This window comes from Pleurodeles waltl, chromosome 2_1 (genome assembly GCF_031143425.1).
Source record: "Pleurodeles waltl isolate 20211129_DDA chromosome 2_1, aPleWal1.hap1.20221129, whole genome shotgun sequence".
Classification (NCBI taxonomy): Eukaryota; Metazoa; Chordata; class Amphibia; order Caudata; family Salamandridae; genus Pleurodeles; species Pleurodeles waltl.
Window position 1 is genome coordinate 460,750,686 of NC_090438.1, and position 19,951 is coordinate 460,770,636.

A 19,951-nucleotide genomic window follows, 5' to 3' on the forward strand; every position below is an offset into this window, starting at 1 on the left:
CTTTAAATATTACAATAGTAATTCCATTTGGACCTGGTGCACGTGAATTTTTTTATACTGCTATTAACTTCATTAATACAGGCACTGCACATTCAAAGTTCCAGACACCTGGGCATATATTGGACAGAGATGGAATAAATCCTACAGTGGGTGCATCTGATGACCAAATCTTTCTCCATCACCCTATCTTAGAATATGGGCCAGAAGCCAGTGCCTAATTTGTGTGGTATTTGCCATTGTTCAGCACCAGCACTTATTTTGTAACACCGGCACATATTTATGACAGTCTACCACACTCTTGTGCTGATTGTCTAAAAGCACGTGAGCAGAGTGTTTAGCAAATCAATATAGGATAAAAAAAATATAAAAACCAATGTGCTACGGCCATTCTTAAATGTTAACTGGCAAAGTCCAAATTGTCCCATTTGTAAGAGCGCAATGGTCAATAGGTGGTATTGATGCTGGTCCTTGCCAGTGCTGACCAGGATAGCAGGTGGTGCGGTAGCCTCCTGAGAAATCTCCGTCTTGGGCCCTGGCACTTACTTATTTATTGTTGTTTTTTGATAAATTGAGCACTGCTTGTAGCTAGGTAAATGTATGGAATCAAAATTATTGGAAAGAAAATTGACATTGCCACTAACCTAGATGCAGGCCACTGTCATTTAAGCATTCTGTGGTCATTAAAGCATTCAGTGGCCTACATGAGTCTTTGCCTTGAATGACATATCAGATTTCACAATGCGAAAGTGCAATTGTAGAAATATTTGTTTTGTACCAGCAAATCTGGAAGAGGGTCCAAACGGATTATCTGGAGAAGGGAGTATGGAAGTTGTCTAATTCCATGACATGAGCAGAATCAATACCGCAACTGGTTATAGCATGCAGTAGATTGCAATGATGTACATAGGAGGGCATACATAAGGAATATTGTCAGTGAGGCAAAGGAACATCTTAACTGGAGAAATGTTTGGAGAAGTGAAAGTGAAATCCACTAAACTGTGAGAAAGAAAACCTTTATAAAGGTCATACTTCACTGAGAGCAAGACCTACCTACGCTTGTTCTCAGGGAGTTGCTGAACCTGCAATTGAACAAGATTGTGTGTGGAGAGCTATGTCAGAGCTCTTCTAGCAAGTAGTAGTTTGTAGTGTTATGTGTTAAGCAAAAAAATATTTAGACCGTCTGCAGAATGAAACTGCGAGGATAGTTTGTTTAGGCAGTGCAAACCTTATGCTTATGACAAAGCCTGCCATGTCATAGCATTTCATTATAACGCAAAGCACAGATTCGGACATGTTACAGAACAACTAGGAATGCCTGAGCACGTAATGTATTTTACAACATATATTCTGCGCCAGTAGCAAGGGGTGATCATTTTTTGTCATCTATATGTTAATCGTTATTTTCTTATTTATTCAACCAACTTACATAGCACTTCTGCACTGAACGGTATTACAGCACGTTGTATACAACTCTTAAAAAATGACACCGAATAGTGAAAAAATGAGTAACAGTGTATGCTTAGTGTTACTGCATAACAGCAAAATGTAGCATATAAGTTCAAAGACAAATGAAGCGAATTCACTGAATGATTTCTAGTAATTTTTAAATTGGTAAAATGTGCAGCTGAGGATAATAAATCAGTTTGCCTGATAATTTGTAATTTTTTTTGGTCAGGGCAAGAATTACTTCACAAAGAGCAGAGGCCGAATAGAGGCGACTTTAGATAGTTCCTGAAAGCAAGCAGGGGTGCTCAGCTCTGTTTCCTACGGGTAAGGAGTTCTAGGCAGTGACGGCCGGTAATTTTAGGAGGGAGGGGGGGCGTGCGGGAAGCACACTCACATTCATTCATTCATTCATTTACACACGCAAGCACATGCAGTCACAACACTCATCAACATTCAAACATACACGCATGCACCAAACATTCATTTAAAAAATACACACACAATTAACTTCAGCTCGGAGGTCCCAGGAGGGTTGGGAGTGCTGCTTTCCCTCTTTTGATGACCTTAGGTCAGCCAATGAGGGAAGGCAGCAGTCCCAACTTTGTCACAGAGTGGGATGGGGTCAGTGAGACTTCTGACCCCATCCCACTCTGTGACGAGGTGTCACTGATTGACACTTGCCCTGGGTGCTTCACGGCATAAACCTGAAGCGCCCAGGTCGGAGTCAATGGGTGACGTTTCCCCTCATCACCAAGGGTTAGGACCTCGAGGCACCTTTGCTGAGCCGAGGAGGTCACGCCCATAGGAGCTGTGACCTCTTCAGCCCAGCAAAGTTCAGCTCAGGCAGCCAGGAGTCTGCGCAAATCGTGCATGTCTCGCTCCTGACTGCCTGAGCTGAACATGAAGAGTGTCTGTCAGGCTGACCTTTGCTCAGCCTGACAGCTACTCTACATGAGGGGCAAAAGGTGGGGGGTGGCTTCTCCGCCCCCTTGTGAGCAAGGAAGCAGCATTTGAATTTTATCCTTGCATTTCTATTGCACTTTGGTTGCTGCGTGAAGTGTGGCAAAAGCAAATTGTAAGAAAACAGCTAGAACCGCATTCCCAAAGTCTTGGCTAGAAACACCAAAAACATAAACAGATCTTGTCAGGTGGTTTGCAGAGATAAGTGTTTGTTACTTGTGAGTCTGGGGGAAGAAGTGAGATTTTGTCAACCTGTTGCCAACCTGTTGATGTCTGTGAGATTAAGGGAGGAATTGAGAATGAACCAAGGGACTTTACCATAGAACAGCATTTAGGAAAGAAGCCTTCGACCTCTGGTGAGTTTAGAATTGAAGTGTCTAGTTTGTATTTTTGAGAATGGCAGCCTGTGCACTATGTTAAATGGTGGATTTTTTTACAGTTGTATGTTAATCAAGTTGTACTCCATCTTTCATCCTGGTGTAAATAAAACAGGAGTGTTGACTGTGGGAACTGAAGGCAGAGTAGATATTTCAGGCAGATGGCCCGTTGGAATGAAGTAGGAAAGGATTTTAAGTGATTTATTCATAGTCCCTGAATATAAGTGCCTCTGTGAAAGGTCATGCATTTACAAGATCTGGTAAATACTATTTCCTCATTGTTAAGTATTTACCAGGTGCTATAAATACAGACTCCTCAGGGGTGGCTCCTCCGTTAGGGCCGAGGAGCGTCACCCCCCCTTCCCTCCCACCAACAGCTGCAAAGCGTTTACAAGAAAATGATAATAAACTGTATTTATTATTGTTTTCTTGTAAAGGGGTGGGGCATTGGGGGTGACGAGCACTGAGGGAAGTGCACAGAGTACTTCCCTCAGTGTGCATGTATGTTTGGCAGCTGTCTCGGGCACAGTTGCCGGGCTGGAGAGAGTCTGCACAGGCTCCCAGTCTGCCTGGGAACACCCGGGCTGGGCGCTCTCAGCCAATCCTAATGCTGCTTTGAGCAACGTCAGGAATGGAAGTAAGGCAGGCTGGGAGCCTGTGCCTGCAGCCTGGAGCAATGAGGGAAAGAGGAGCGGTGCGGTGGCAACAGAGGAGGTAACTTTTTATTTATTTATTTTACTGAATCTTAACTCACCCCCTCCAGCGCACCACACCAACCCCACCCCTTCAGAGGACAGTGAGCCGCGACAGAGTATTTTATGAGTTTCCACAGAATATGGATATGGCCCGAGGAACAATTGTTTACTGTGTCAAATTCTTTATTTATAGAATTTTTTGCACACATTTTATCCTGATACTATCTGGCTGGTTTAACATTTTGTTTACCTCGAATGTTGTAATTCTGATCCCTGCACAAACTCCCATTTGCGTAGGGACCACAAATCTCATCCACAATAAAAGGAATAACACATTGTGCTCCCCCGAGAAATATCAGGTTTAGGGTTGGACAATTGCCTGTAATCTGGATCTTAGTCTTCCACTGTCCAAGGTAAGGGCAACTTTACCAGAAGACAAAATGTCACATCAATCTGGAATATGTGGCCTTAAGATTTCTAAATAGGAAAATACCTCTGTGGGTGAGTAAAGTTGGGGAAGTTACAGTCATCTGTGGCTCACCTGATATATTGGTGAACGTGCCCAAACTCAAAGTCCCTTCCAGAGAAACTGACCTCTGTGAATATACCTGATTTTTCTGTTGGGCAGCCACATCTGACCTGCTGGTAGATTATCTTGCAAGAGCATTTATTTCTCAAAGCTGCCACGTTTTTTAACATTAACTAACTAACCTGCCTTCATTAGTCCTATGCCAGATACAACTGCCTCACCTACATAAGACCTACACAACCCACCGATGACTCTGTGCGGATGGCATCCTTCCTGGCTCCACTTACACATGCTGCCCCTCTCTCATAGCCCAAAATTTTCCATTGGCGTGGCAGTGCCCGAAAATTGGCCAAAATCGGTTGTGCATTGGAAACACGCTTTCAGCCATACTTGACACCCCAATCCAATTGACTCCTAAACTAGCACTACTGGATGTGAGGGATGACTCAATTTTATTTTAACATTCTGTTCTCTTGTTGCCTTCCGAAATGTCAAACCAGTATGCTACCGGAGGATCAAAATTAGGTGGTAGTTGTCCTAGAAACTTAATAGGACCTTTTTCTGGTAATAGTTTTGCTTAAGGTCTCTAGGAGTGCATGATAGTCATCTTAGAGGATGAACAGTGCATTGTATTGGTGGTAGTTAGTGTTGAGGCTTCTAAGAATGATGAATGACATGGAGGGTGCTAGAGATTATAAAACAAACTCAAGGTCCTCAAAGAAGGAGTCTTTGTTTCCAGGTGGGCGGTTGAAGGCTACAATGCTGTTGTTGATAAGTGGGGTGAAGTAGTGTAATTTACAGTTGTGCTTGAAGGATTATGGAAGGCAAGTTAATATTGAATTTGGTGTGACCATAAGTATTTTGTTGAGGAGGGGCAATCCTCTGCTCTTTTGATTGTTGTGGGGTGTATGTGAAAATTCGAGGAATTCCGTGTGAAAAGCTGCTGATTTTTGTCTTTTTAATTGGTTGAGGTCTCAATAATGGCAGTGCAGTGGAATAGGGGAAAGGGGGAAGGGGGAAGGATAAGTCCAAAAAGTCCTTAATGTACGTTATGCTGCTGTTGGAACAGGTGTTTCATAAACATAAAGATATAGGAAATTGTCAGAATTGTGATGTTTGCTTTGTATTTAGACAAGGGGGAGAGGTTGGAGGACAGTAAATGATTTGTGACTGATGTTAAAGTGGCACAGGGGCGTGCAGGGCAAAGGTTGGGAGCATGGAACGTTTGTTTAGTCAATGTTGTAAGTGGTGATAGAAGCCTATGGATTTGCGGAGTGGATGATAAAGAAGTGATGAAGTGAAATATGATATATTATGGTGCAATTTCTGTGAGTTCCTTGTTTTGGAAAGAACTGAGGAATGGGTTGCAGTTATGAGATATTGATAGCAGAACCATACTTTAGTGTATTGTGAGGAACAAGGATAAATTGTGTTGCAATCTATTGTACTGTAGCTCATTTCTAATACTTTAAACTTCTAACGGGATCACAAAGCTTTCCGATTGACATCAGGATCCTGTGAACTCCTGTCAGACTGCAAAATTAAAACAGTGTGAACTATAAAATGAACATCAGGTGAGATTTGGAGATGCGCTGTAATAATGGTACAGTAGCATCAATGCACTCTAGTATGAACTGCTGAAGAACGGTATGAGAATAGCTGCTCTGCATCTGTAAACACCCAAATATGAGATACGCTTTGACAAAGTAGTTATAAATCTGGAAAGAGTAAGGATGTTAGTGCTCTCTAGAATTTGGGATGGTTGCTGATTGCTCACTTTCTTGCTGATAGAGTTGCCTATCATAGCTGTTTGAATTGAGAAGGCATTTCCCAGAGCACAAGATTTGTTGAAAGATGAGACAGATATAGGGGAGTCATCCTGGACTGAAGTGGTCTGACTTACTACTAAGTATGGCCTTTTTGGCGAGGGATGCAGGATATTGAAGCATGGATAGCACAATAAACTATGCACATTGCTTTGATTTTACGCATCTGAGAACATGCACCCAGGAAGAGGAGGGAGGATACAAGACCTGGAATTTAGCTGAAGGAGCTATCTCACCTCTGCATTTTGGAATACTTGAACCTTCTTAGTTATTTGTTCGCATTCCCCAAAGCAAGTGTTTTTATTGTAGTCCAGGCAGAACAGCAGTAGAATCATGTGACTTTAATCTTTTGATAGAATCCTATCGAAGGAAAAAACCTATACCAAAGCAACTTTTCATAACTTGTTTAACTTCAGGGATCAGGGAGAAGTTTAAATCTATTATCACATGTAGATTGCTCATTAGAAAAGATTAATTGGAGGGGGCACTTTTTAAGGCAGATGGTTGATCGGCCGTAGGTGGTCCATATGACACAGGAAAAATATGTCTGGGCTATCAAGTTTTATAATGATTTGTGCACCATCGACATAGTTATAACATCTGAGCCTGAAGAAAGATATCACCGATGGCAGAGGTTTGAGAAACACATTAAAGAAGAGGGAAAAAGTAGATCCTTGAGATTTGTAACACGTTAGACAGAAAACGTTTGAAACAAAAGGGAATGATAGATCAAATGAAGTGCCACTTAGTCAAAAATGTGTTGGTCCAGCAAAGTAAAGTGCCCCGAATCTCTACTGATTCCCGTGCCACAAACAGTGTGGGATTGTGGACTGTGTCAGAAAGATCCAAAGGCAGGGCTGCTCCTGCTGCTTTCAAGTTGACCACGTTCTTGATGCCATCCCTTGTTGTTCAGAGTAGTGCTGAGATTGCAGGGTTTAAGTCCTGTGTGATGATGCAGTGATCTACAGTGACACAGTATAATTTAGGCAATTGATACTTGCAATGATCATGTGAACATAAGTGTTGCTTGCAAGGTATGTGATGTGCTTAAGTTAATAGCAGTTAGAGTGGCTCAAATTTGTAAAGCATCTTGAGTACAGACAAATTACTATTGTATGTGAATAATGGTATATAACATAACAGTCATATTTTTCCATCCAGCACTGCATGACAGGGGTATAGTCTAGTGTAACATGTTAATGAGTTGCTGGATTATGTATAGTTATGCTCCCAACAACCATAAGTGACCAGAATAGGTCCCAGAATAAACAAGAATATTGAGGAACAAAATATCGAAAGATATGTTTCTATACATCTTCTATACCTAATTTTACATATAGGTGCCTCGGTGATATATATATATATATATATATATATATATATATATATTTCTTCCAAACAGAAGGCGGCAGTGCTGGACGGCTCCACCCCATCAGCAGTGCCTGATAAGGCACTTTCCGTGCACATCTTTAATTTCGCTTTCTCCTTACATGCAATGTGTAATTTGTCAAACAGGGTGACAAAGGCAGTTTAATGCCAAAACGCGTTCTGTTTCCCTTTTTGGTGCTGTTATAAATAAAGTAAGGTAGCACGCTCCCAGAGTGCCACTTCCTAATTGGATGTGAGGAGCGAGTGAAATATATATATAAAGGTTACAGTAAACTTAAAGTTAGGTGAACATGTCAGTGATAACATTAATGATTTAAACTAAAAGAACACAGAAATTCAACATTTATAGTTGGTAGAGCTGGCTATACCTTGCACCCCTGCCATGCACTGCTTTTGACCTCACATTACATCACTCTTGACATGTTTTATGACATTGTTTCTGAAATCACAGGTGTCTCCAGGGACTCCATCCTCCAGGGCATGTGTGTAGTATGGATTTATTGTAAGTGGGTGCCCTGATGAGGACCCTAATGTCCACCCAGGGCACCCACTGCATCAGTGCAGTCAGGAAATAGATCAAACGTCTTCTCCTAGCTGGCAGAAGCATTTAGAAAGCTCCTGCCCACTGGTTGCAAACTTTGGGGCTGATTATGAGTTTGGTGGACGGTTTACACTGTCCGCCCAACTTCCAACAGGGAGGTCGCTACTACACAGTTTATCTCCCCGGTGGCCCCATTAAGAGTTTCCCAATAGGTCAGCGGGCAGAAACCTGAGTTTCTGCCCGCTGGCCTAGCAGGAAGCAACCTACAGCATTGTCTTCGGCTCGTAATCGAGCCGGCTGCAATGCTGTAGAGCGCAGGGTGCACCAGCACCCTCGCAATGTTCACTGTCTACAAAGCAGACAGTGAACATTGCGAGGGTGCTAGCCGGGGGGAGCCTGCGATGCCCATGCCAAGTGCATGAGCACCTGTTCTCTGCCAGCATTTTCATGGCAGTGGTACTGCCATGAAACCACTGGTGGAGAAGGAGGTCGTAATCTCCGGGTCAGCACTGCTTGCAGCACTGCCCTGGCGCATTAGGACCACCGCCACCTCCAGGAGCTGGTGGTTCCCTAGTGGCCAGACTGCCAGGGTTGTAATCTGGCACTCTAGTGACCTCCAGACTCGTAATGAGGCCCTCTGTGTTTGCTCCCGTTTGGCCGGAGTTTTGAACATTCTCCAGTGAGGCTGGAGGAGGTGTGGGCAGGAAAACTGCTGTGTCCCAGGGATGGGCTGCCCAGGACACAGCAAGTGAGCCGGCCCCAGCGTTGGTCTCCCTGGGCATTAGCGGCTTGGGGGGGCACATGCCCCCCTCCCCTAATTAGACCATGTAGCCCTCAGCTGCTGTTTTTTTCTGACCCTGAGATAGTCCTGCAGGATTGTGGTGAAAATTGCTGGGTCTTTTCTGTTTCTGACCTGGGGAGTCCCTCTAATTGCCCCCATGGGACATAGGGAGGTCAGGATATCCCTACCTTTCCCCCATTTATTTTTCAGGATAGAGGATTAGGGCCCTGATTTAGAGTTAGGCGGACGGGTTACTCCATCACAAACATGACAAATATCGTGCCCATTGTATTATGATCTCCATAGACTATTATGGAATCGTAATAGGGCAGACAGGATATCTGTCACATTTGTGACTGAGTAACCCCCTCCACAAAACTCTAAATCGGGCCCTAAATCTCTGTTTCCTTTAATGGCTGCCAGGAACATTTTACTGTTGTTGCAACAGCCAATTAGAGAGGAGTTTGACTTTTTACCAGAGTGAATTGACCCAAAGGAAATAAAGCTTCCTGGGCCAATCAGAACTCTTTATATTTGAACTGGTGCTCCCCTGAAAGTCTGTTGAGCCTCTTGCTGACCCAACCATCCTGATATACAATCATTTTTTGACCGTTCATTTCTAAAAAAAAAAAAAAAACGGATTTACACCAAATCACAAAAAGCACAATCCGAGGTCTAAGATCTAGCTTCCTGCTACATTTGGTGTTTTTTCCACCCGAAGGGCTGAATTGACCTTGGTTTGATCTGTTACTCTGAGTGCTGCAGCATTTTTATTGGCACAAGTGTGGTAACGCTGGGGAGAAGAATTTTGTGGATTACTGCAGATTCCAGAAATTTCCAGCACAGAAATGTAAGGAAAATGTGTGATTTCAACATCTGAGGTTTGCTGGGCATGGTAGGTAAGAAAACTTCCTGGGATCCACGTAAGGCACATCACCCTCAACTCCCCTAGTTGTCTAGTTTTAAAAAAATGTGCGGATTTGTTAGGTTTCCCTAGGTGCTGCCTGAGTAGGACCCAAAATCCACAGCCTCCCCTTTGGAAGAAAAGGGTCAGTTTTGAGTGGAAAAATGTGATGTATCCATGTTGCTTTTTGGGCCGTTTCCTGTTGCTGGCACTAGACTTACCCATGCAAGTGAGGTGACATTTATTAGCAGAAGACTTGTGGGAATCCTGGGTGCAAGGATGTTTGTGGCTCCCCACAGATTCCAGAACTTTCCATCACAGCAATGTGAGGAAAATGTGTCTTTTTAGTCAAAGTTTGAGGTTTGAAAGGGATTGTGGGTAAATCAACCTGGTGATAGCCACACAAGGCACCCCATCCTCGATTCCCATAGGTGTCTAGCTTAAAAAAATGTACAGGTTTACTAGGTTTCCCTAGGTGCTGGATAAGCTAGGGCCCAAAATCCACAGCTCCCCATTTTGGGAAAAAAGGGTCATATTTCAGTGGAAAAATGTGATGTGTCCATGTTGTGTTTTGGGCCATATCCTGTCGCAAACACCAGGCCTACCCACACAAGTGAGGTACCGTTTTTATCAGAAGATGTGTGGGAGCATAGAATAGTAGAATATTTGTTATTACCAATTGGATTTTGCTCCATTTGTGCCTTCCAAATGTAAGTCAGAGAGTGAAAAGAAGACATTTTTAAAAATAGCCTCTAAATCATATGCTTGTACGGGTAACCACTGATTCAGAGATATACAAATAACCACTGCTCCTAAACTCCATATCTTATGCCCATTTCAGAAATACATAGGTTTCCTTGATGTCCATTTTTCAATCTACATATTTCATCATATGAACTGGTCTATACTCAGTGCACAATGAAAAACCATTGTACGGTGCAGCTCAGTTGTTGGCTCTGAGTATCTCAGGTTCTTGGAGAACCTACAAACCCTATATATCCCCGCAAAAGTTACAGATAGAAAACATTGTCTCTTTTTTCCTGTTCATTTCCAATAGTTTTTAATTACACCAGTTAATTTCTTTGTGAAAACCTTGAAGGATCTACATATAGGACCCCTTGCTGAATTCAGAATTTTGTCTACCATTCAAAAATGTACAGCTTTCCTTGATCACCCACGAGCTTCACACTGGTTTCCACCACAAACTGGAAGTAGATTGAAACCACTAAAATATGGAAAATGGGCTACTTCCTTGAAAAATGACAAAACTGTGGTAACAAAAATTGTTTTTGATTCAGCTCTGCATGTTCCTAAAAGCTGGGAAGATGGTGACTTTAGCACAGCAAACCTTTTGTTGATGCCATTTTTAGGGAAAAAATAGACACTTTATCCAGAGCACTTTTATTCCTACTTTCCCCCCCCCAAAAAAGCAAAATGTAGCCATATTTTGGCTATTTTATCACTCTTCTCCAGGGGAATCCATAAATCCTGGGTACCTTTAGAATCCCCAGGATGTTGGCAAAAACGGTGCAAGTTTTCGTTGATACCTGATGTGAACAAAAATGTATGGAAGCCTAAGCACAAACTACCCCAAATAACAAAAAAAGGCTCAGCACTGGGGATCGGGGAAGTAGGGAAAAGGCACAGCAGTGAAAGGGTTAAACTTGAAGTCACCCATATGCTGTAGTCAAGACGAAGGTGTTTGCAGACAGTGGGTAAATTGGACTTGTCACAGGTTTGCATCAGGAAACACCAGTCTCAGAAATGTTGCTGTTTGGTCTTTATCGGAATTTGTCTGATCACACTCTTTCAAGGCAAAATTAACTAAACAACATTACTCAAAAAGGCTTATCTGGCATAGTGGAATGCCAGATACCAGATTATGCAAGCAACTGAAGCTTCGACTCTGGTTGTTCACCGTCGTAATCATAAACAAAGTAACTCTTTCTTGGAGAATTATACAATTTTCAAAACTGTCGTACAATAGTCAAAATTGCTAGTTCTTTTTATATTCATATAAAAAGTAACCAATGCAGCAAAGTAATTGGGTTGCTGTAAAGCTCCATCTGGAAAAGACTGATGCGAGCTGCGCTCATTTTCATGGTTTCCTGGTCCCTGCAGTCCTGCGCGTGGACCAAGGTTATGATCAGTTTGTTATGTTTGTGTATCAATTCATTGGTCGTTCCTTTCTCGTGTATCTTTTCCCATTTTCTTCATGTATTTTCGATCAGTCAATGCAGGCTGTTTTTTAAATTCTTGATTATGCAAAATTGAACTTGATCTAAGCACTGCTTACTCTTTTTACCGCTCAATACAGATACTAAAGTGCCCCTAAGTGAATTGCACCTTTTCTCCCTTTTCTTGCTTTTGGTGTTCTAGTTGTTCAAAGAAGAGCTTTCTCCAATGAAAGATGGGGTGAAACTTGTCAATGACCTCGCGCACCAGCTTGCCATCTCAGACGTCCACTTGTCTATGGATAATGCACGGGCACTGGAGCAAATCAACACTCGCTGGAAACAACTGCAGGTAAAAGGGATCTTGTTTGGCAGAGGGCTCTAAAAACCACAGATTTAACAGTACACCTGTAAAAGCAGCATATTTAATGTATGAACACATGGCGACCCTTGCATACCGAGCGAGGTGAGTAACATTCACATGTCTATGTTTTAAATTCAAGTTTCCTCCGCAAACTGGGCTTTGTGTTGTGAGAATACCTTAGCAGTTTGGCACTTTCTCGAACCTACTAATGAGGATGCAGTTCTCAAGTGGACATTCCCTCATTAGCATCCGTGTGTGCTCGATAAAAGTAATTGCTTTTCTTTTGCTCCTGCAAAGGCTCGCATTACAGAACAACGCAAGGGGTTAAACAGGCCTCTAACATTTTCTCTTGATATCCTTACAGAGGGGACATTTGCTCCCATTGCTTCTAGAGGGGCATTGTAAAGTGACATGGAGGGTGGCACCCAGAAACCATTCCACCCAGTGAGGGGGTCTTCATGGACCTGTGTAGGTATGGTCTGCATGACTGTACTACAGAGACACTGTAAATGTTGTCCAATCCGCAGAATTGGATAACATCCTTTCACACGGAAAACTCAGCATTACTATAGAGGATAAAGCTTTAACAACAGGCCATAAAGTATCTAGCCAGGCAACGTTGTACTCGGTGACCTCTCGATTAAATACTTTTGAAAATTCAGTTTTGTTTATGTTTATTTCTGACAAGTTTTGAGCTATTGGATTCGGAAATGTATTTTTAGGAATGAAAGGAACACTGAAGTTTGTTTGAGAAAGACATTTGAAGACGGGTCCAAAATCCATCCAAAACACAACCTTTAATCTAAACTTTGCAGCCAAGTCATATTTTAGTCATTTTTTCCTGAAGTTGAACTTGTTTTTCTCAAGAATGGGTCTGCCTGAGATATCCCAGGACCATCCAGCCAAATGTAATAGTGCAGTATTTAGATTATAGTAATAATCTAGAATTTATGGATCTTGGGTGCCTCCTTAAAGTATGGGATATATATTTATTTTACTGGGTAATTAGTTGAAAAGAACAGCCTAGATTTGTGGACCATAAAAAGGTCCTTTTTCAGATGGGCAAGCTAATCTCAATTTGTTGTTCCAATTTTAATAAATGCCTGAATCAGAGTTACAATTAGTGACAAAATATTGGTCAGCCTGGAGGAGTTTTGTATCTCAGAACAGAAAAGAAATTGAAATATTAATTTGTTATCCCCAATTTCCGGGTGTGACCCACTGGTTTATGTGTCAATACCACACCTAGTACATACCACCTGCTACAATATCAGTGTTTACCCGCTGCTGTATGGCCTCCCAAAATGTTGGGGCTCTCTAATGAGAGGCACAGAGTATTTTGAGTTCTATCCTCTCTTAAAGTTTTCAGTGCTTGTTCAAGTTGGTCACAATTACTGTTTTTTTCAGTATTCCACACTAACATCATCTCAATATTTTCACTACTGTGCCTTCTTTTCGTAATTTGGGCTTTCAACAACAACTCTTAGGGTCTCATTACAAATGCACTGTGTAGTACCAGATAATTCAGCTACACCAGGAGATTATTGATACTACTGTTCAGAGGTTAGAGATTCTGGCTATTACAAGTGGGGCCTAGAGAGTCTCTAGAGAATTAAACAGTTAATGAAGGAATTTTATGTCAATCCTCTTTTTTTGGTTATTCTTCGTTTCATTTTCATTATTTCATCTGGAGGCGTCTGTTGTCTCACAGACCTTGTAATTCGGATTGGTCAGTAACTCCTATTACCAGACTTATCGGAAATACAGCAGTACTTGCAAGAAAGGGTTTTATGAAAATTGGCACATTTCTGTCTCATAAATGAATATACACTTAACTTCCTAATGCTCCAATGCCTCCATGGAAGGCTGAGAGTGTACTGTTGTGCATGCTAACAGGCATCATCATATCGTTCCTGAATATAATGTGCACATATGTGTGCCTAAACCTCCACTGGGAAAGGAAACGTTTTGCTGTCTTGTACTATGGGCTTTACATTTGAAAATGGGAAAAACGACATGCACCAAAATTAAAAACAAGCATTGGCAAAGCCTACAGATCTGTTCTATAGACCATACAATGTATTCATTTTTTTTGCGAACATACACAATATGCAAGCAAAATATGTGGCGCATGTACACACACACTCACACAAAAACTCACGTGAAAGAGTGGACTGGTGCTCCAGCCCCGGCACTGTAGCCTGCGCCTGGTCAAACCTCGATGCACATGTAATCTAAAAAAATGCCATCACTCAGCGCAAAACAGGCAATTGAAGAAGTTGGCTGACCCACTGCCACACCGTATATGCTGTTGTGGGGAGAAGCGAAATGTAAATGTCACTTGAACACTCCAGTAGATGAAGAGTGCTGATGGAAAGCTCCATGATTCATACATCGTACTATGAATTCTTTGAAAAACATTAGACTTGTGAAATCTCTCAAGCTGCCTGTAAGCCACAGCTAACAAACAGGAATGACATTGGGCAGCCTGGGGTATCTGGTTCCCAGTTCCTAAAGACAAATGTTGGACGAGTCACCCTTAGATATTAGCTAAGCTTGGATTGTTTATTATTGCATTGCATATTATTTCCATTTTAAAAATATTTTAAGGATGTTACAAGACCTTGCTCTTTATTTAACACGTAGATCTAATAATACCCTCAAATATCTGATACAAGGCTCTGATTCCAAATCAGTTTTTTAGGCGCAAAATGTATTAAAAGAATCAGTTTGTCAATAAGATGGAATGAGATACGTTAGAGAATATGTGAAATCTAATGGAGTAAATACGGATCATGATTGCACACTCTGATTGGATATTATCATGTCACAGGGAAGCTTCCTGATCTGATTGTCTCCAATCAGTAAAAAACAAGCTCCTGTTGATAATTTCATCTTCTATTAATGAGAAGTCTATTTCAACTAATTCAATGCAGCAGCTAATCATAGACCATTGTCCGGAGATATTACCAACACCACATTTTTACCCTTTTGCATCATTATCAGCAGTCACAATCGGGTGTTGCGTGTCATTTCTCCAGCAGCGATGCAGGTGGAGCGTTGATTTTAGCCGTGAAGCCGGCAGCACATTGTTTGTCAGCCGCGTTGTGGATGGTGTGTCGTAAATTGCACCGCGGTCTGTGTTTGGATTTTCAGCTCTTGGTCTGCCAACTTCACCTTTCAAGGGCCAGGGGACTTATTAGGGCATCACTTGGCAGGGCAGGAGTCTCAGCAGAGAGTCCTAGTCCTGGCAGAGGAAGTCTTTGATGGTCCTGAGATTTCAACACAGGAAGCAAGCTCAGTTCAAGCCCTTGGAGATTCTTCAAAGCAGGAATGCACAACAGAGTCCAGTCTTTGTACCCTTTCACAGACAGAAGCAGCAACTGCAAGATAGCCCAACAAAGCACAGTCACAGGCAGGGGCAGCACTTCTCAGTTCTTCAGCTCTTCTCCTTGGCAGAGGTTCCTCTTGAATCTAGAAGTGATCTTGAAGAAATCTAAATCTCTGGGGTTTTGCGTCCAATACTTATACCCCTTTCTGCCTTTGAAGTAGGCATAATTCATAGGAAAGTCTCTGTTGTTCACAAGATCTTGCCTTGCCCAGGCCAGGCCACAGACATTCACCAGGGGGTTGGAGAATGCATTGTGAGAGAGTAGGCACCACCCATTCAGGTCTAAGTGACCACTTCTCCCTCTTCTATAGCACAGATGGCTCATCATGATATGCAGGCTATGCTCCCGCTCCCTTTATCTCACTGTCTAGAGAGGATTCACAAACAGCCCAACTGTCAAACTGACCCAGACAGGCAGAGTCACAGAATGGTTTAAGCAAGAAAATGCCTACTTTCTAAAAGTGGCATTTTCAAACTAACAACCTAAAAACCAACTTTGCCAAAATATGTATTTTTAAATTGTGAGTTCAGAGACCCCGAGCTCCATATTTCTATCTGCTCTCAAAGGAAATCTGAACTTTACACACTCCAAAAATGGAGCACCCTGTCTTACATTTCAGCTCGAATAGCCCCAAAGCATCATGATAAATGCACTCATTAGAATTAATTTGAATAATATTTCAAAAAGTCTTTCACATAAATGGGTGCAGCAAGTGCTGTAACGTTGTAGAAAGTTTTTCACCATAACTTGGTGCGGCGAATGCCGTATCTCTGGACACGTGTTTCTGGCTTTCGGCCGTCATCAGCGGAGAGCAAAGTGTGGCAGACGGGGTTGCTTGAAATGCCGCCTAAACGTATTCTCAGGTTTTTGTACCACTCAGTAGGTGCACAGGTGTTTCACCAGAGCTCGTCAGCTCAAAGGCTCATGGGAGCTGTTAAATACACAATCCAAAAAGGGAGCACACTGTCTTACATTTCAGCTCGAACAGCCCCAAAGCATCATGTTAAATGCAGTCATTAGAATGAATTTGAATAATATTTCAAAAATTCTTTCACCATAAATGGGTGCAGCAAGTGCTGTAACGTAGAAAGTTTTTCACCATGAGTTGGTGCGGGGAATGCCGTATCTCCGGACACGTGTTTCTGGCTTTCGGCCGTCATCAGCGGAGAGCAAAGTGTGGCAGACGGGGTTGCTTGAAATGCCGCCTAAACATATTCTCGGGGTTTTGTATCACTCAGTAGGAGCACAGGTGCTTCACCAGAGCACATCAGCGCAAAGGCTCACGGGAGCCGTCAAATACACAATCCAAAAAGGGAGCACCCTGTCTTACATTTCAGCTCGAACAGCCCCAAAGCATCATGATAAATGCAGTCATTAGAATGAATTTGAATAATATTTCAAAAAGTCTTTCACCATAAATGGGTGCAGCAAGTGCTGTAACTTTGGAGAAAGTTTTTCACGATAAGTTGGTGCGGCGAATGCCGTATCTCCGGACACATGTTTCTGGCTTTCGGCCGTCATCAGCGGAGAGCAAAGTGTGGCAGACGGGGTTGCTTGAAATGCCGCCAAACGTATTCTCGGGTTTTTGTACCACTCAGTAGGAGCACAGGTGCTTCACCAGAGCTCGTCAGCGCAAAGGCTCACGGGAGCCGTTAAATACATAATCCAAAAAGGAAGCACCCTGTCTTACATTTCAGCTCGAATAGCCCCAAAGCATCATGATAAATGCAGTCATTAGAATGAATTTGAATAATATTTCAAAAAGTCTTTCACCATAAATGTGTGCAGCAAGTGCTGTAACGTTGTAGAAAGTTTTTCACCATAAGTTGGTGCGACGAATGCCGTATCTCCGGACACGTATTTCTGGCTTTTGGCCGTCATCAGCGGAGAGCAAAGTGTGGCAGACGGGGTTGCTTGAAATGCCGCCTAAACGTATTCTCGGGTTTTTGTACCACTCAGTAGGAGCACAGGTGCTTCACCAGAGCTCGTCAGCGCAAAGGCTCACGGGAGCCGTTAAATACATAATCCAAAAAGGGAGCACCCTGTCTTACATTTCAGCTCGAATAGCCCCAAAGCATCATGATAATTGCAGTCATTAGAATGAATTTGAATAATATTTCAAAAAATCTTTCACCATATATGGGTGCAGCAAGTGCTGTAACGTTGTAGAAAGTTTTTCACCATAAGTTGGTTAGGCGCATGCTGTATCGCTGGACACATGTTTCTGGCTTTCGGCCGTCATCAGCGGAGAGCAAAGTGTGGCAGACGGGGTTGCTTGAAATGCCCTCTAAACGTATTCTCAGGTTTTTGTACCACTCAGTAGGTGCACAGGTGTTTCACCAGAGCTCGTCAGCTCAAAGGCTCACGGGAGCTGTTAAATACACAATCCAAAAAGGGAGCACACTGTCTTACATTTCAGCTCGAACAGCCCCAAAGCATCATGTTAAATGCAGTCATTAGAATGAATTTGAATAATATTTCAAAAATTCTTTCACCATAAATGGGTGCAGCAAGAGCTGTAACGTAGAAAGTTTTTCACCATGAGTTGGTGCGGCGAATGACGTATCTCCGGACATGTGTTTCTGGCTTTCGGCCGTCATCAGCGGAGAGCAAAGTGTGGCAGACGGGGTTGCTTGAAATGCCGCCTAAACATATTCTCGGGGTTTTGTATCACTCAGTAGGAGCACAGGTGCTTCACCAGAGCACATCAGCGCAAAGGCTCACGGGAGCCGTTAAATACATAATTAAAAAAGGGAGCACCCTGTCTTACATTTCAGCTCGAATAGCCCCAAAGCATCATGATAAATGCAGTCATTAGAATGAATTTGAATAATATTTCAAAAAGTCTTTCACCATAATTGGGTGCAGCAAGTGCTGTAACGTTGTAGAAAGTTTTTCACCATAAGTTGGTGCGGCGAATGCTGTATCTCCGGACACGTGTTTCTGGCTTTTGGCCGTCATCAGCGGAGAGCAAAGTGTGGCAGACGGGGTTGCTTGAAATGCCACCTAAACGTATTCTCAGGTTTTTGTACCACTCAGTAGGTGCACAGGTGTTTCACCAGAGCTCGTCAGCTCAAAGGCTCACGGGAGCCGTTAAATACACAATCCAAAAAGGGAGCACCCTGTCTTACATTTCAGCTCGAACAGCCCCAAAGCATCATGATAAATGCAGTCATTAGAATGAATTTGAATAATATTTCAAAAAGTCTTTCACCATAAATGGGTGCAGCAAGTGCTGTAACTTTGGAGAAAGTTTTTCACGATAAGTTGGTGCGGCGAATGCCGTATCTCCTGACACATGTTTCTGGCTTTCGGCCGTCATCAGCGGAGAGCAAAGTGTGGCAGACGGGGTTGCTTGAAATGCCGCCAAACGTATTCTCGGGTTTTTGTACCACTCAGTAGGAGCACAGGTGCTTCACCAGAGCTCGTCAGCGCAAAGGCTCACGGGAGCCGTTAAATACATAATCCAAAAAGGAAGCACCCTGTCTTACATTTCAGCTCGAATAGCCCCAAAGCATCATGATAAATGCAGTCATTAGAATGAATTTGAATAATATTTCAAAAAGTCTTTCACCATAAATGTGTGCAGCAAGTGCTGTAATGTTGTAGAAAGTTTTTCACCATAAGTTGGTGCGACGAATGCCGTATCTCCGGAGACGTATTTCTGGCTTTTGGCCGTCATCAGCGGAGAGCAAAGTGTGGCAGACGGGGTTGCTTGAAATGCCGCCTAAACGTATTCTCGGGTTTTTGTACTACTCAGTAGGAGCACAGGTGCTTCACCAGAGCTCGTCAGCGCAAAGGCTCACGGGAGCCGTTAAATACATAATCCAAAAAGGGAGCACCCTGTCTTACATTTCAGCTCAAATAGCCCCAAAGCATCATGATAATTGCAGTCATTAGAATGAATTTGAATAATATTTCAAAAAATATTTCACCATATATGGGTGCAGCAAGTGCTGTAACGTTGTAGAAAGTTTTTCACCATAAGTTGATTAGGCGCATGCTGTATCGCTGGACACGTGTTTCTGGCTTTCGGCCGTCATCAGCGGAGAGCAAAGTGTGGCAGACGGGGTTGCTTGAAATGCCCTCTAAACGTATTCTCAGGTTTTTGTACCACTCAGTAGGTGCACAGGTGTTTCACCAGAGCTCGTCAGCTCAAAGGCTCACGGGAGCTGTTAAATACACAATCCAAAAAGGGAGCACACTGTCTTACATTTCAGCTCGAACAGCCCCAAAGCATCATGTTAAATGCAGTCATTAGAATGAATTTGAATAATATTTCAAAAATTCTTTCACCATAAATGGGTGCAGCAAGTGCTGTAACGTAGAAAGTTTTTCACCATGAGTTGGTGCGGCGAATGACGTATCTCCGGACATGTGTTTCTGGCTTTCGGCCGTCATCAGCGGAGAGCAAAGTGTGGCAGACGGGGTTGCTTGAAATGCCGCCTAAACATATTCTCGGGGTTTTGTATCACTCAGTAGGAGCACAGGTGCTTCACCAGAGCACATCAGCGCAAAGGCTCACGGGAGCCGTTAAATACACAATCCAAAAAGGGAGCACCCTGTCTTACAT

The 19,951-nt window shown here is 42.8% G+C and overlaps 1 protein-coding gene across 1 annotated transcript in view; it reads left to right on the top strand.

The window, feature by feature from the left end:
* The window catches only part of DRP2 (dystrophin related protein 2), a 633,012-nt gene that overhangs the window by 392,285 nt on the left and 220,776 nt on the right, over positions 1-19,951 (top strand). The window contains exon 6 of the mRNA XM_069213379.1: positions 11,828-11,974. Coding sequence (XP_069069480.1) covers positions 11,828-11,974 — 147 coding nt within the window. The remainder of the gene's footprint in view (positions 1-11,827; positions 11,975-19,951) is intronic.